This window comes from Hyaena hyaena, unplaced genomic scaffold, assembly GCF_003009895.1.
Source record: "Hyaena hyaena isolate Hyena2069 unplaced genomic scaffold, ASM300989v1 scaffold_1, whole genome shotgun sequence".
Lineage (NCBI taxonomy): Eukaryota > Metazoa > Chordata > Mammalia > Carnivora > Hyaenidae > Hyaena > Hyaena hyaena.
Window position 1 is genome coordinate 6,680,469 of NW_024080633.1, and position 15,557 is coordinate 6,696,025.

At 53.0% G+C, this 15,557-nt stretch overlaps 1 protein-coding gene across 1 annotated transcript; it reads left to right on the forward strand.

Annotated features, from left to right (window-relative positions):
• Window positions 1-7,015: 7,015 nt before the first annotated feature.
• HSBP1 (heat shock factor binding protein 1) lies at window positions 7,016-11,212 on the forward strand. The gene is made up of 4 exons (XM_039227501.1): window positions 7,016-7,187; window positions 7,679-7,745; window positions 8,291-8,411; window positions 9,671-11,212. Exons 1-3 carry the CDS (start codon window positions 7,143-7,145, stop codon window positions 8,407-8,409), a joined length of 231 nt encoding a protein of 76 aa, XP_039083432.1. The 5' UTR covers window positions 7,016-7,142; the 3' UTR covers window positions 8,410-8,411; window positions 9,671-11,212.
• The last annotated feature ends 4,345 nt before the right edge of the window (window positions 11,213-15,557 follow it).

The following is a 15,557-nucleotide window of genomic DNA, read 5'->3' on the forward strand; positions in this document are numbered from 1 at the left end:
TTCTAGGAGAGAGAGAGAGACAGCATGAGCAGGGGAGGGTCAGAAAGAGAGGGAGTCACAGACTGAAACAGGCTCCAGGCTCTGAGCTGGCAGCACAGAGCCCGACGCGGGGCTCGAACCCACGAACCGCAAGATCATGACCTGAGCCGAAGTCGGACGCTTCACCGACTGAGCCCCCCAGGTGCCCCAGCATTTTCTAAACTTTAATCCTCTAAGAACATCTTCATGATTTAACGATGCCTCTCCACCACCTCTGCAAGTCCCACCATCCCAAAGCTCCCATCCTACCAATTACAGCTACAGTTTTAAACGATATAATTTTAAAATGATAATTTTTGCTTAAATGAACATATTTTAAAAGCAAATTGTATACTATTACCATGAATGAAAAGCCGGTATCACTTGGGATACACTAAAGTACCAATCAAATTAAATAGCAAAGTGGCAGAACCAGAGATGCCAGTCCTTCTATGCCCCTCCCCCATCCACCCGCCAACCCCGCCATAGAAGCACCAATTTTAACAGCCAATCACAGATGAGAACATCTTTTCGGGAACCCAGAAATGCACCTGCAATGTTCCAGCATTTCAGGAGCTAAAAAAAAACCAGAAGAGAGATGCATTGACGAGGCAACAGCGTCACTTCACGCCTCCCCCAACGCGCACAGCTCAGGGCTACGACCTCCACATCCACATTCCCTCTCTGCCCCCAGGACACTGCTTCCCCAGCTTTGCAGGACACTGCCCACTCGTGTCTCGAACACCAAGGGGATCAGCACAGCTGGCAGCAGAGAAGAGGGAGCAGGCGGGGCGGGGAGCTTTCGGCACCGATGCACAGATCCGGCCCCAGATCCAGCTGTCCGGCCCACAGTGTCCATCAGCCGTCCCGCTCACAAACAGAGGGAGGGCCCCCCAAAAATTCAAAATGGAACCGAGATGTCACCCAGCAATCCCACCTCTGAGCACTTACCCAAAGAAACTGAACTCAGGGTCCTGGAGAGATCCCTGGGCTCTCGTGTTCATTGCCACGCTGCTCCCGAATGGCCAAGGTCGGGGCGCCTGGGCGGCTCAGTCTGTTGCGCTTCCGACTTTGCAACATGGTTGCGACCTGACTTCAGGTCATGATCTCACTCAGTTCCTGAGTTCGAGCCCCACATTGGGCTTGCTGCTGTCAGCACGGAGCCTGCTTTGGACTCACAGTCTCTTCTCTCTCTGCTTCCTCCTCGCTTGCGCTCTCTCTCGAGAATAAACAAAACATTAAAAAAAAAATACCCAAGGGGTAGAAACAACGCAAATGTCCACAGAGGGATGGACAGACAAAACATAACACGGTGTATACACAGAATGGAGTGTGATTTCACCTTTTTTTTTTAATTTTTTTTATTCATTTCTAGGAGAGAGAGAGAGACAGTGTGAGCAGGGGAGGGTCAGAGAGAGAGGGAGTCACAGACCGAAACAGGCTCCAGGCTCTGAGCTGGCAGTCAGCACAGAGCCCGACGCGGGGCTCGAACCCACGAACCGCGAGATCGTGACCTAAGCGAAAGTCGGACGCTCAACCGACTAAGCCACCCAGGCGCCCCATTCACCTTTAAAAAGAAGGAAATCTTGCCTCCTGAAGCAACGTGGTCGGACCAGGAGGGCGTTTTGCGAAATGAAATAAACCAGACACAGAAAGACAAATAATATATGATCCCACTTACATGTGGAATCTAAAGTGATCCAGTTCACCGTCGCACAGAGTAGAGTGGTGATTGCAGGGACTGGGGATGGGGGGGGGTCGTGGGGAGATGTTGATCAAAGGGCACAAAGTTTCAGATCTGTAGGATGAGTAGATTCCGCAGATCCGCCTGACTGAACAGTGCCTGCTGCTGACAGTACTGCATTATATGCTTAAAACATGCCGACCTCATGTTTACTGTTCTTACCACCCAAAGAATAATGATAATAATAATAAAGGAGGCAAGGGGAAACTTTGGGAGGTGATGGGCATCTTCATGATCTTGACAGTGATGTTTTCACGGGACTATCATTATCCCCAAATTCATCGAGCTGAATACATTAAATACATACAGCTTTTCACACAGAACTCAAAAAAGTGGTTTTAAAAAATAATAGGTGTGGGGCGCCTGGGTGGCTTAGTCGGTTAAGCGTCCGACTTTCGCTTAGGTCACGATCTCGCGGTTCGTGGGTTCGAGCCCCGCGTCGGGCTCTGTGCTGACTGCCAGCTCAGAGCCTGGAGCCTGTTTCAGTCTGTGACTCCCTCTCTCTCTGACCCTCCCCTGCTCATGCTGTCTCTCTCTCTCTCTCTCCTAGAAATAAAAACATTAAAAAAAAATTTTTTTAAATAATAGGTGCATCTATGGTTCAGTTGGTTAAGTGTCGGACTCTTGATTTCAGCTGAGGCCATGATCTCATGGTTCATTGGATCCCAAGCTTGCTTGGGATTCTCTGTCTCACTCTCTCTCTGTGCCTCCCCTGCTCCCCCTTTCTCTCTCTCTCTCTTTCACACACAATAAAATAAATACAATGAAACCCAAAGAGATGATTTAACCTGTTAGCTAGACATTATGTCCACCAAAGGCCTGGGTAGGAGGCTGCCCTGTGTTAAAAGGAGAGACCACCAAGGGTCAGCCAGGGCTCAGACTCAGGGACACCCCACAGAGGCCCGGCCCCGTTTCGCAAAGTGAAACAAAGACGGAATGAAGAACTGCCTCACCTCCAGGTGAGTCTCACTAGCGTAGACCACGTCCTCAAACCATCCAGAATCATCTCAGTACGTTTTGATAGAAAGGACGCAAGCAAAATTGCATGAATGGAAGGGAAGGTCGCAGATCCAGTAACTGAAGGCGACATGTCCCTCTCTTTCTAGAGCCCAGCCTATTGCACAGAGCGGCACAGGGTCGCCGGGTCCTGGTAGTTTTCTTTTCTTTTCTTTTCTTTTTAACCACTTTTATATGCCAAGAGGAAGGCTTCCGCAGGAAGGGATGGGGCCGGAGGAGGAGGCAGGTTCCCAGCCCCCCAGGGAGGCGGTCGCCCGTCCGGCTGGCAGACGGGGCTGGAGTGATGCCTGTGCAGGTACTTATGCGACGTGGGCGGTAGGACGCAGGTGACAATGGTCTCTACCGTCCCTGGAAAACAGAATACAAGGTTACCCTCTGAGGTTGAAGGGATGAAACGCTGGGTTTGGAGACACGGCGGGGGGGGGGGGGGGGGGGGGGGGGGGGGGGGGGGGGGGGGGGGGGGTGGCGGGAAGCGGCCACGAAAGGCTGGGGACGCCCACAGGCCGCGGCAGCGCAGCCCGCCCTGGGGCAGGAGGGAGCCGTCTGGACAGACAGCCGGACAGCCGGACAGCCGGACAGCCGGGCGGGCGGGGAGAAGAGCAGAGCAGGTGAACAGCAGCGCACACCAGCTTTGCGTCCAGCGGCGCCAGTGCAGGTGCACACGGGCGAAGTCGAGTCACAGCTCCTCCGGGCCTGGTGACCGCTCCTCCTCTGCCTCCAGGGCACACGCGCGCCTCTCGGCCCCGGGGGGCCACCTGTGCGCAGGGACCCCCTCCCTGGGCGCGGGCAGGTCCGGGGAGGAGGGGCTCAGGGACCGCCCGCCGGTAGGAAAATTGCCGGCATTGACTCGCGTAAAACCAACCCTGCCTGAAAAGGGGGAAAGGGAATTACTTGAGTTACGCAATTAATCTACAAAGATTTTTTTTAATGCTAAGGTTTAAAACGAGGGTTGTTCAAAACTGACTTTTTAAAGGTTAACTACTAGCGCCTTGCACATCATTCTGTAGTGTTACTAATGGAACAGAATTCAGTTAGGTTCAGTATATCAATCTCACAAAGTAAGTGCATCAGCCATGACTATAAATCAGGGAAAGTTTTGTGTAAAGCAGCTGCTTAAAAGGCCTTGGTCTCTCCATCACCTGAGGGCTCAGGTCATGATGTCTCAGTTTGGGAGTTTGAGCCCTGGGGGCCTCTGTGCCGACAGCTGGGAGCTCGGAGCCTGCTTCGGATTCTGGGTTTCCCTCTCTCTCTGCCCCTCCCCTGCTCACACTCTGTCTCTCTCTCTCTCTCCCTCAAAAATAAAAAAACATTAAAAAAACAAAGTGGTCTTGGGGCACCTGGGTGGCTCAGTCAGTTAAGCGTCCAGCTTCGGCTCAGGTCATGATCTCGCGGTTCATGAGTTCGAGTCCTGCATGTGGCTCTGTACTGACACAGCAGAACCTGCTTCAGTTCCTCTGTCTCCCTGTCTCTTTGCCCTTCCCAGCTTTTGCATGTGCACTGTCTCTCTCTCTCTCAGAAATAAACATTTTTTAAAAATTATTAAAAAAGTAAAGTGATCTTTAATAAAAGACCTCGGTCTCCACACAAAAAAGTATGCTGTCTTTTCGCCTAAGTGAAAAAAAAAAAAAAAAGCTCCACTAAACAGTGTCAAGTTTGTTTGCTATTTATGTAAAGAACTTTCCAATCAGAATAAAAAGGACTCAAGTCGCCTGCGAGGAACACACACACACACACACACACCACAACTGTATGTCCTAGTGCTAATTCGCCTAATGTGTTGCTCACAACCATAAGTCAGATCGGCTGCCAGTCTAGAGTGGGGGTATCCAGACTTCTGTGCAGAGTGTGGGAGCCCCAGTGATTGGGGCAAGAAGCAGGAAGGCCTGAAATCCTACCCAGCCTTGGCTGTTCATGAGCCAAGTTATCCTAGAGCTTTATGTAAACACCTTATAAAGTATCAGGTATGATGCAGATTTCAAGTGGTGTAACTTTACCAACTGCTTTGGGTTGAATTGAGTTCCCTCCCCTCCCAAAAAAGACGTGTTGAAACCCTAATCCATAACACCTCAGAATGTAACTTATTTGGAAACAAGTTCTCTGCAGATGTAATTAGGGAAGCTGAGGTCATACTGGAGAAGGGTGGGTCCCCAATCCCGTGTGACTGGTGACCTTCTAAGGAGAGAGGGCTACACCTAGGAGGAGCTCATGTAAAGTTAGAGGCAGAGATGGGCAGGATGCCTCTTCGAGCTAAGGAAACATTGCCAGGAGCTACCGGAAGCCAGGAGAGACGCACAGACCAGATTGCCACCTTGATTTCACACTGCTTGTCTCCAGAGCTGTGGGAATATAAATGTCTGTTGTTTTAAGCCACCCAGCTGGTGGTACTTAGTTACAGCAGGCCCAGGAAACTTATGCCAGTGTCAGTACATCCAGAGGAGTATTCTCAAGAAATGCCCCAATCGAAAATAAATTCCTACTTGAAGGCCGAGTCAACAGAATTCTAGGCGATGGACATAGATCCTTCTAAAGCGACTCGTTCTCAACGGAGGGTAACTCCCCCCAGCCCTTGGGGGCACTGGGCAGTATCTACAGATAGTTCTGGTTGTCACATTGAGAAGTAGAAGCATCTAGTGGGTAGAAGGCAAGGAAGCTGTTCAACACCCTACAGTGTACAGGGCACACCTCCCCACACACACAACAACAGAGAATTATCTGACCCAAAATGCCAATGATGCCACTGTCGCGCAACATTGCTTCTAAACTCAGGCAACTCAGAGAATTCTAGAATGATAGAAAAAGGAGAAGGTAGAGTCAGAAAGTCCTGGGCTCCAGTCTTGTCTCTTACTTCCTAATTTGACCACCTGATTAAAGAGCCTTAGCCTCTCTGGTCTGTTTTCTCAGAATTATAAAATGGTAATAATCATACCACAGGGTTCTTCTGAGGATTACGTTAGAACACAGAAAGGTGTTTATTTTAATAATCAGGTAAAGTCCTAACCACATAGTGGTTAGAGTTTTGCCCCTTTGTCATGGGAAAGAAGATCTGGCTGGGGAGGCGGGTAGAAAGGGAGGAGGTGAGCAGAGGCGAGCAGAGAGGAGTGGGTGAAGTCAGGGGGCAGGAGGTGGCTGGTGAAGAGAGCTGAGTCTTCTGCTCCCCATGGCCAACCCCCAAGGTGTGTTACAGACCCTGGTGTGGTCCCTACAGCCTCTCTACAGCTAAAATCAAGCTGAAACCGAGCCCCAGACACTGTCCTTAAATTAGCTAAGCAGTTGCTGGAAGCTTTCAGGCCTTCAGTCCCAGGACTCACCTTCCCCCTTGTTAATGAGGCCCAATCCCAAGACCACCTTGGGATCTCAAGGTCCCAACCCAGCAGCAGCCCCCTCCTTCAACAGCCAAGTCCAGCCTCTGAACCCTGACGCCGCCCCCACTCAACGCCATAGGTCATCAGGCTGCGTGCAAGGAGCCGGGGGCTAGGGAGGGCTTCTGTCTCGGTCCACTTACACGACGTGGAAACACAGGAGACAAACGATTGTGCTATAGAGGTCAGGACACCGGTCCCCTCGTGGGTGGATGGGCTGGGGGGTGACAGCGAAGGGGCTGAGGTGAGGGGCTTCCTGGAGGCTGGTCATGTTTCTTGACCTGGAGCTGGTTAACACGTGCGGACTCGGTGAAAGTCACTTAAGATTTCTGCACCGTCTAGAACATACACTTAAAAGTTCAAAAAAACAACCTGCCCAAATGTGCCTGCACCTCCACACGACCCCCCTCCTGGGAAGGAGGAGAACCGCTGCGGGCTAGGGTGTGACCAGGCCTGCTGTGCGCGCGGTGGGCGTGCCCCTCACCCCCCCCCCCGCCCCGGGCCTCAGTTTCCCCGCCTCAGTGACCCAACCCCTTTTCCCTCCTGGGATTTTGCAGGGTTTTGTTGGAGGGAGGCGGTGGCACAGTCCTGGGCTTGGCATCTCGCAGGCGCCCAGTAAGAGCGTCCCGACGGGCCAAACAAAACAGCACGGTCTTTAACGACAGCCTGGGAAAAGGCCAAGACCACCGCCCTACTCCACGGGCCCCACTGCGGGGTCTGTCCCGTGTTCTCTACCCGGGCTCAGTGCGGGGCGGGGCCTCCCGGGGGCGGGGCCTAAAGGGGCGTGGCTAGGGGCGGGGCGGGGCCTCGCTCGGAACGGAAACGAGAGAACGCAGGCCCTTCCTTCCGGCGCGTGCCGCAAACTACGACGCCCACAATGCCCCGCGGTCCCGCGGCCGGCCTCGTCGTCGCGAGAGGAGGCCGCAGGGGGCGGGGCGTGTGCGCGGACAAACGGAAGTGCAGGTGACGGTTGAGGCTTTACCGCCAAGCTGGGAACCGGGGAGATGGCCGAGACTGACCCCAAGACCATGCAGGACCTCACCTCGGTGGTAAGGGACGCCTGTCGGGCCCGAGGCCGCGGGAGCCCCGGACCGAGGCGCCCTCTCCGCGGCCTCACGGGGCCGGGTTTCCAGAGGCTTCGCCAACCGAGGCCCCCAGGCCCGGCCTCCCCTCCCTTGGTCGCGCTCTCATGTCCCTGAGCCGCACCCCGGCCCCGGACGACCCCCAGCTCTCCCCGCACCCCCAGCTCTCCCCGCACCCCCTCACGCCCCGAGGCCTCCACGCCGCCCGAGCGAGCGAAGGAACCAGTGAGCTGTGACTCGCAGCGGCCGCGACGGGAAAGGGCCCACTGGATGGGCGGGGAAGCCGAAACCCGGAGAAGGGAGAGGCCCCGGCGGGACCGACCCCCCGTGCTGACCCCGCGCAGGTGTCTCGGGGCAGGCAGGACAGGGACCGGCCCCCCAACCCCCACCCCCCCGTGCTGACCCCGCGCAGGTGTCTCGGGGCCAAGCGCGAGGTGCCGTGTCTCATTGTTTCTCAGGTGGAGACGCTCCTGCAACAGATGCAAGACAAATTTCAGACCATGTCCGACCAGATCATTGGCAGAAATATCCTTTGTCCGCGTGGTCAGCTCGCCTCTGAGTCCGGGTGGCGGTGTTGACAATGCGAGGTTTGCAGGCCAGCCTCAGGCGGTCGTTCACCACCTTTTTTTTTTTTTTTTTTTTTTGGTGCTGATTTTGGCTGTAGCCTTAGGTACTGTGCGGAGGGCTGCGGATACAGCTGAGTTGACCCCTGGCCCCAGGGACTTGCGTCTACCAGCGGTGTCTAGAGGGACTGTTGACCGAGCTGAGGGCACCTGAGGAAGAAGCGACAGTGTTCCCTTTAGGTAGCCGTGCAGACAGCGGAAGCTTGGGAAGGCTGTAAGAACTTGCCCAGGCCCCAGACCGGAGCTGGTAAAGGGCTCGGCTGGGACGTGATCGTTGCCCCCACGCTCATGCACTTCGCCAGCAGAACTCAACAGCCCTCACAGGAAGTAGGAAAAAGCAGTTCCTGAGACAGACAGTTGTGGGGGGCGCCCTAGTCTCTGGGGACCCTGGAGGGAAGGGATGAGGAGTGAGGGGTGTGGGTCGTGTGTGGCCTTTAACGTCACCACTTGATGACATGAGCAGTCGCATTGACGACCTGGAGAAGAACATTGCAGACCTCATGACACAGGCTGGGGTAGAAGAGCTGGAAGGTGAAAACAAGATCCCTGCCACGCCGAAGAGTTGAAGGTGAGGGAGGTGACAGTCTCAGGGTGGGGTGTGCATCACCATAACTTCCATGCCGGCAGACTCCTCCCCGTCACTTCCCGCCCCTCATCCTCGCAAGCCATCTCCTGTACCGTCCCCTCCGCGGGCTCCGCGCTCGCGGATTTTTCATGCCAAATTCTTTAGGAGGAATTTATTTTCCCAGTGCTTATTCATTAGACCTGTACCCTTATTATTTGAGATAATTGACTAACGTTAGGTGGTCACTGAGTTTGTATCGCTGCAGCCAGAAACCAAGAAATGCCTGAGAATTCTTACCACTGGCCGATTTTTCTTCTTCTTCTTCTTCTTCTTCTTTTTTTTTTTTTGATAACCCAGACCCCACATGGTCACCTTCATAAAATGCATTGAATTCCTGCTCTGGATAAATGCCGGGACGGCAACAGATTGTGTCTTAGACGCGCTACATGAGGCCACGTTAAGCCTTCACCCTAGAGTTGATTTAAATTCCCACTACGTAGTTCCAGATTTGGAGAAAAGACTAATAATCGAAAATAGCCCCATAGCAAGAGGCCGCTGGCCTCCATACTCTCCCCGTAGCGAGTTGCTTGTTTTAAGGCTTTCCGTGAGGATGGTGGTGACCTCGTCGCAACCCAAAAGTAATTTTCAAACTCGCTTTTCCCTCATCCCATTTTCAGCAATTTAATTCCGTATAAAAATAAAGTTTCTGGAGAATCTTTGGAAACTGTAGTGCCAAGCAGAATATACAGCCAAAGGCACCAAATTCCTTTTTTGTGCGTGTCCTGGGCACGTCCTGGCTGGACCAGGCTGGGCCTATAAAATACAGGTTGCTTTGAAGTCCAAGAAAATAGAGACTTGGGAGGTAAAAGACCTCGAAATTTGTGGTTCCTCTAACGGATCGGGTTGAGGGAGTCACACTGTTGTTCGTGTGGCTGGGCCTCTCTCTATACCTGTAGAGGGGTGACCTGGGAAGTTGCCCGCCCGCCAGTCGTAGAAGCTTCTCGGAGTCGGGGTCTGGGTCCCGCTGCAGCGAGTGAGAACGGCAAGATCGGACGCTTCCTCGTGACCGGGGGTAATAGGCGGAGAGGCCGGGAACGCGTTCAGAAGTGTTTAAATAACGACTTCCACTCCGTCTCTTGGATCTTGGTTGGGGCATCGTGCACTGAAACTTCCATTTAGCTCCGTAGGGGCTTCTGAAAGCGTGTACAGTTGGTAATTGTCCTTCTTGTCCATCATGTTGTTGGTTTTTCCTCTTGCGACAGGTTGCTAATTCCCCCTGAGATCCGGGACACCGTTTTTACAAGCGAAGAGAAGACCGAATGGCTTTCTGAAGCAACTACTATGCGTAGACAGGTTTTCTATTAGAAAGCGTGCGTTCTTATCACATACTATCTAGTTAGTTTATAGAGTGATTCTCCCCCCAGTTTCTTGAACATGGTAACGTCACATCTTGGACCTTGGTCAGTCGTGCTGTTAAATATTAAACACTAACACTTTGGCGGTTCTTGCATAAGATTGTCCAGTTTTTTAGTGCATATTTGTGAAGTCATTGTTTTCTACCATTCCTTTTGCAGTAGTTGCTGTTTGATGAAAGTTGCTGTGTAAATTTTTATTAGGCATACAGTAGGCCCTTCAGTTACAATCAGACTTTGTGAAGGAAGACATTTGGCAAGTCGGCGACTCTCTGTCAGCACAGTGACTGTTGAGCCAGCACCGAATAGCATGTTGGTGATTCTTTCCAAATGGTTCAAAATATGTAAACATTGTTCCTTCAGAAATCTCTGGCGCTCCCCTGCTGCCACAACTGAAAGTTGAACCGCAGTTCGATGTCGTAAGGCTCTGAGGTCAGAGGCCAGAGTAACGAGGAGTGACCGCGACCGTCTCGGTGGTCGGTGCGTTAGAATCCTTACATCTGGAAAACGCCAGAACTGCCTAATGTAACGGAGGCGCTTATTAGTTAGAGTTTTGCATGAGATTTGAGTCCTCCGGTCGCCCCTGCGCTGGGCGTCTGCAATAGTCCTCGTTGAAAGTCTGGCAGGATTTTACGACCCCGCTTGCCCTCTGTTCTTGGAGCTACTGACCGGGAGAAGGAACAGAACGGAGAGCAGACCGTGTTAAGTCCGAGCCACTCGCCTGGCCAGCAGATGATAAATGACTCCTAAGAGGCTCAAGTTTTTAAGATACACTGTTTCTTTAAGCGATTTCTTACCTAAATTGTTAGAGTCATGGTTTTATTATTGTTCTTATAACTCTTGCCGCTCAAAACGGCAGTGCCCCGAGCACTAAGCCTAGAGGCCGGCACTGACTGTGCGGGACACCGTGTCATTGTCACAGCGACGTGACTCTGTCTCCAAAAAAATGGGACAAGTTGAGGGATCGTATAGTGCTTCTTAGAGAGAAACCCTGAATGAACAGTGTGAGTTTTTTTAAAGTTTCCTAGGTCACCAGTCGTGTTTGTACTGCAAATATATATTATGAAGAAATCATTTGTCCTGTGTATAGCTGACATAGGTAACCCGGAGGAGGAAGTTTGCTGTGAGCTGAGTGCTGACCCCCTGTCCCTGCCACAGACACTCCTCTGAGGCGCCAGGCCAGGCTGAGCCGGTGCGCCCCCGGCCCCCAGCCTCTGGCCACCGCGCGCTGCGTGCAGGGCGCCGCCAGGCCTAGTCAGCGCCAAGTGCAAGTGGTGCCGGTCACTGTCGGGATTTAGGTAGGAGTTGTCTTCCTCCCGTTCACACCAGATGTCAGGGGCAAGGGCTCCTGACCGGAAATACCTGCCGTGAATAAAGGTGCCTGAAATCCTGCTCTGGAGCTTCCTTTGTGTCACAAGTGATTTGTGTGGGTCTCCACGTTTTCAGATGCAAGCGCGCGGCGCTGGGTTAGATCCCAGGCTGAGGCCTCAGGAAGGACCGAGTACACGCGGCCCCAGGGGAAAGGGTGGTGTGGGCAGGGCTGTGCCGGGTGAGAGGGGCCACCTCCCCACTGCTGGGGACACTGGTGCTCCGGGAGGCGCTGGGAGGGAAGGGTTTAGAAAACTTGCCTCCTGCCCGATTGGCTTCATGAAGATTCCCGGGGCAAATTAGCATATTAAAGGCTCTGAGATCCCTGAGCAGAGACTGTGATTTAACTTTCTCACCTGCCAGTTTCCAAGTTATTTGACCAAGGATCTTTCTTTATACTTAGCAGCTAATTAACATTTCATTGAACTAGTGTGTGTAAAATACACAGAGGGAGATCGTGTTAAAGTAATCCAATACATAGCTTTGGATCCAATTTATAACTGCCTGCAACGCCCAGTTCTCACTTGACCTGTTCTCCAGGCCTGCAGGCGAGGCTTCGCTTGGCCTGATGTAAAATAGCTGTGTGACCCCGTGAGGCCCTCGCCTCCGTGCGATAGGATGGCCTTCCTCCCGGGGGAGCGAGGTGGCCGGACGCCCGTTCAGTTAGGTCACCCGCGCCCACCCGGAACCAGGCCTTCGTGCCGCGAGCCGGGTCCACCCGCTGCCCCCTCCCAGGGCCGGCCACCAGCCCCTCCGCGCGCCGCGGCCTCCGCCAGGCAGCCCTCCGGGGCGCGTGGCCGCGGTGGGCACACACCCGGCGCACGCGGAACGCCTGGCCGCTGGCAGGCCCCACGGTGATCGCGGGCGGGCGGGGCGGGGCCTCTCCTTCCCTCCAGCGGCCCCTCGTTCTCCCGCCCACCACGAAGGCCCTGCTGGGTAGGACCGGTGAGCGTCAGGGCCTTGCGCCCCGCAAAACGGGGTTCGGTTTGTTGGATGCGAGGCCCTCGCCTCCCGGCGCCAGAGGCCCCATCCGCCTCCTCGCCGGCCTCGAGCTAGTCCTGTCTTCCCAGCTTTGGTCTCCTAGCGTTCCGTTTCCAGTAAAGGGCCGGCGCGTTTGACCTCAGCAGGATAACCCTCCAGTGTCTGGGGTAATTACACGTTACTTTCTCTCTGTGAGTGGTTGGGGTCCCAGCTGTACTTACAACACTGTTGCCATGGGAACACAGAGTCCTCTAAACAACCCACTTAAAATCAACTTTTCTATTTTTTTAATGTTTATTTAATATTGATAAACAGAGACAGAGCGTGAACAGGGGAGGAGCAGAGAGAAGGGGAGACAGAATCGGAAGCAGGGCCCCCCCTCCGAGCTGTCAGCACAGAGCCCGACGGGGCTCCAACCACTAACCGTGGGATCCTGACCTGAGCTGAAGTCAGAGGCTTCACCGACTGGGCCCCCCAGGCGCCCCAAAATGAACTTTATTAAACATCCTGTTTATACACTGAAGCTTCCCTATAAGGATAATTCTATTCCTTTTTTCTTTTTTCTTTAATTTAGCAGCTTATGCATTTTAATTAGATTGAGATGGAGAAATTGGCACCGTCTCTTATCAGCTCTAACCCTGGACGGTAACAGCCCTAGCTGCGCCTGTTACAGGGGTTCTGGGCAGCCACCACCCGGCTGCGCTCCGCATTTTGTTTACGTTGTCTTAGTCCTCACGACAACTTTGAGTGCGGTCTGTAATCCGGCCAGTCTGTTTTGTTTGTATTTTTTAATATTTTTATTTATTTCTAGGAGAGAGAGAGACAGCGTGAACAGGGGAGGGTCAGAGAGAGAGGGAGACACAGACTCCGAAATAGGCTCCAGGCTCTGAGCTGGCAGTCAGCACAGAGCCCGACGCGGGGCTCGAACCCACAAACTGCGAGATCATGACCTAAGCAAAAGTCGGACGCTTAACTGACTAAGGCACCCAGGCGCCCCCCGGCCAGTCTGTTTAACCAGAAGGAAGCCATCGTCAGGTCCGTGGGGTCCCACGGCGGAAAGCAGGGCCCCTGGAGTCTGCCCACGGCCGTCCCACGGCAGAGCCTATGGCTCCCGGCTGCGTTTCGTCCATCTCCTTACGAGAGGTAAGACCTCCAAACAGCGACGTCCACTCTGGGAATCGTCTACCCACTGCCTCGGCGGATCTCGAAATTCAGTTTCAAAAGACCGATTTTGTGTTTTCAGTTAAACAGGACCTAAATCCAATAATGAACGTGTGGATGTGAATTTGTATTCAGGATTAAAACTATCCGGGGCTTGGAGAAAACCTGTGCTTCTGGACGAGCACCTTTTCTGTTTCTTCCCGGGGAAGTTAGTCCAGTGAAGTGTTTGACACGTTCGCCTTGACGGAGCCACGGGGAATACATAGTGACCACTGCTTTTCACCTCCGGCTCCTTTCTAACCCCGTCATTTCTCACGCCCAGATTTTATCCCCGAAACCCACATTGGAGGAAGAGACAGCCCCTCCCACAAAGACCTATTTCCTTACCTCCTCATCTGCTCACTTTGTTAAAAACACAAAAGGAAACAAAGCCAGGTGAGCACTAACGTCCTGAAAACAGCCACCACCTGGGATACTAGTCTACCATTGACCTTAAGTGTCTGCTTTTAACCGCAGAAAACCTTTCAATGACTGGAGATGGGGGTGTGGGGACACGAGTTGTCGCCCAGAAACAGAGGGATCACGACCTAACATTACACCCATCAGTCCCACAAATCACTTTGGAAATAGGGAGTTTGTTTTTACATGTCAGGCTGAGTCTTACCAAGGAATCAATTCTACTGTTTTCGTCTCCAACGCTGAGGCTTTCACCAAGAGAGGTGCCTGGAAGTTCTTCAGACTCCTGCCTGGGATTCGATTTATATCTAACAGATAGAGAACATCTGCTTCCTTGGGTCCCTGGCCGCCACCGCCGGGGAAGTGAAATGCTTTGTCGCTCTCCTTGGGCAAGGCCAAAGCATGATTATATGCCACCTTCGGAAATGCCCCGTGGAAGCTGCGCTGCCTGACGGTGGTAATCTGTGCGGTTCGTCTATAGTTTCCTATTTTGTGCATTCCTATTTTGTTCCCATTTTGACCAATTATCCATACTGGAGGGCAAAATGCCTGCCTTCCAAAGAGAAACAGTACCGTGGCCCAGGAATTAAGAATCGCCCGAGTTTAGGATCAAGTTCTTTGGAAGCGCTCAGCTGCAAATAACAGAGGGCACAGCCTTGTAAGATGAAAGGGGTGGGATCGCTTCCCAAGGGGACAAGTCCGAGGGAAGGGTGGCCTGGGAGGAGTGAACCCCACACCCCCCCGATGCGCTCAAGGACCCAGACACGTGCCGCCTTGGCACATCCCACAGAAAGAGAACACCTCTCTCCCTCCGTGTCTTTTTTAAGGTTGAAGAAAATGTTTCCCCGAAGGCGTTCCCACCTCACGGCCCACCCCTAAGTGCCTGTGCCTGAAACAATCCTTGGCAGAGGATCCGGCTCCTCCGTGTCAGAATCCCTCAGCTGCCCCGGACAGCAGAGTCTGCTCTAAGCTCACATTCGAGAAGGTCTGTCTAGTGCTGCTCATTGGGTGATGCCATTCACCAGGCATATCAGATGGGATTCCGCCAACCTTCTGTCCACCCAGCTGACATTCCCCACTCAGGAGTCAAGCACGACACCCATTAACCTGGCATTCAGTTCCATTTGTGTGTGTCACTGCTACTTCAGTGGCTGGGTGGTGCCACCCCGTTAGGAGGGTTTCTGATTCCCTGGTGGCTCATGTCTCGCTTCCGATTCACCTTCAGGCTTACGTCACGCGTCTGGTGTCTGGGAGCGATGCAGGGTGCTCCCACAGCAGAGCCCCAGCTCTGCCTGGGAAAGGGCCTCAGATCACCCGAAGGTGGGGACATTATCAGCGGTTTTCCAAAGCGCGTCTTTCTCCCTCTATTCAGCCCTCGAATAGCCCCTCCCCAAACTAGTGCCGTCATATCATTATCCCTCACCTTTTATGGGTCCTTAGAAATTGTCATCAAAACCCAGCGCATGTTTCCAGAAAGAAACTTTAAATATTAAATACCTTAAAGGCGTGTTATGCAGAAGAAAACCCAGTTAATTTTGATGGGCTGTGGATAATCATCAGAAGAGTCATTTCCGGAAATTTAAATATTATGGTTGTTTCTTTTAATGATTCTCTCTCTCTCTCGGAAGTGTAAGGAGACCACTTAACTGATTCTGCTCCAAAATCCTGTCGAGGTCAAGGATGGGCCCAAATTCTTCTTGGACCGGGAGCCCAGGACTGGCCCGGTATACAGATCGCAAAGCTGGAAGTGCTATAAAACAGTGCCCTACAA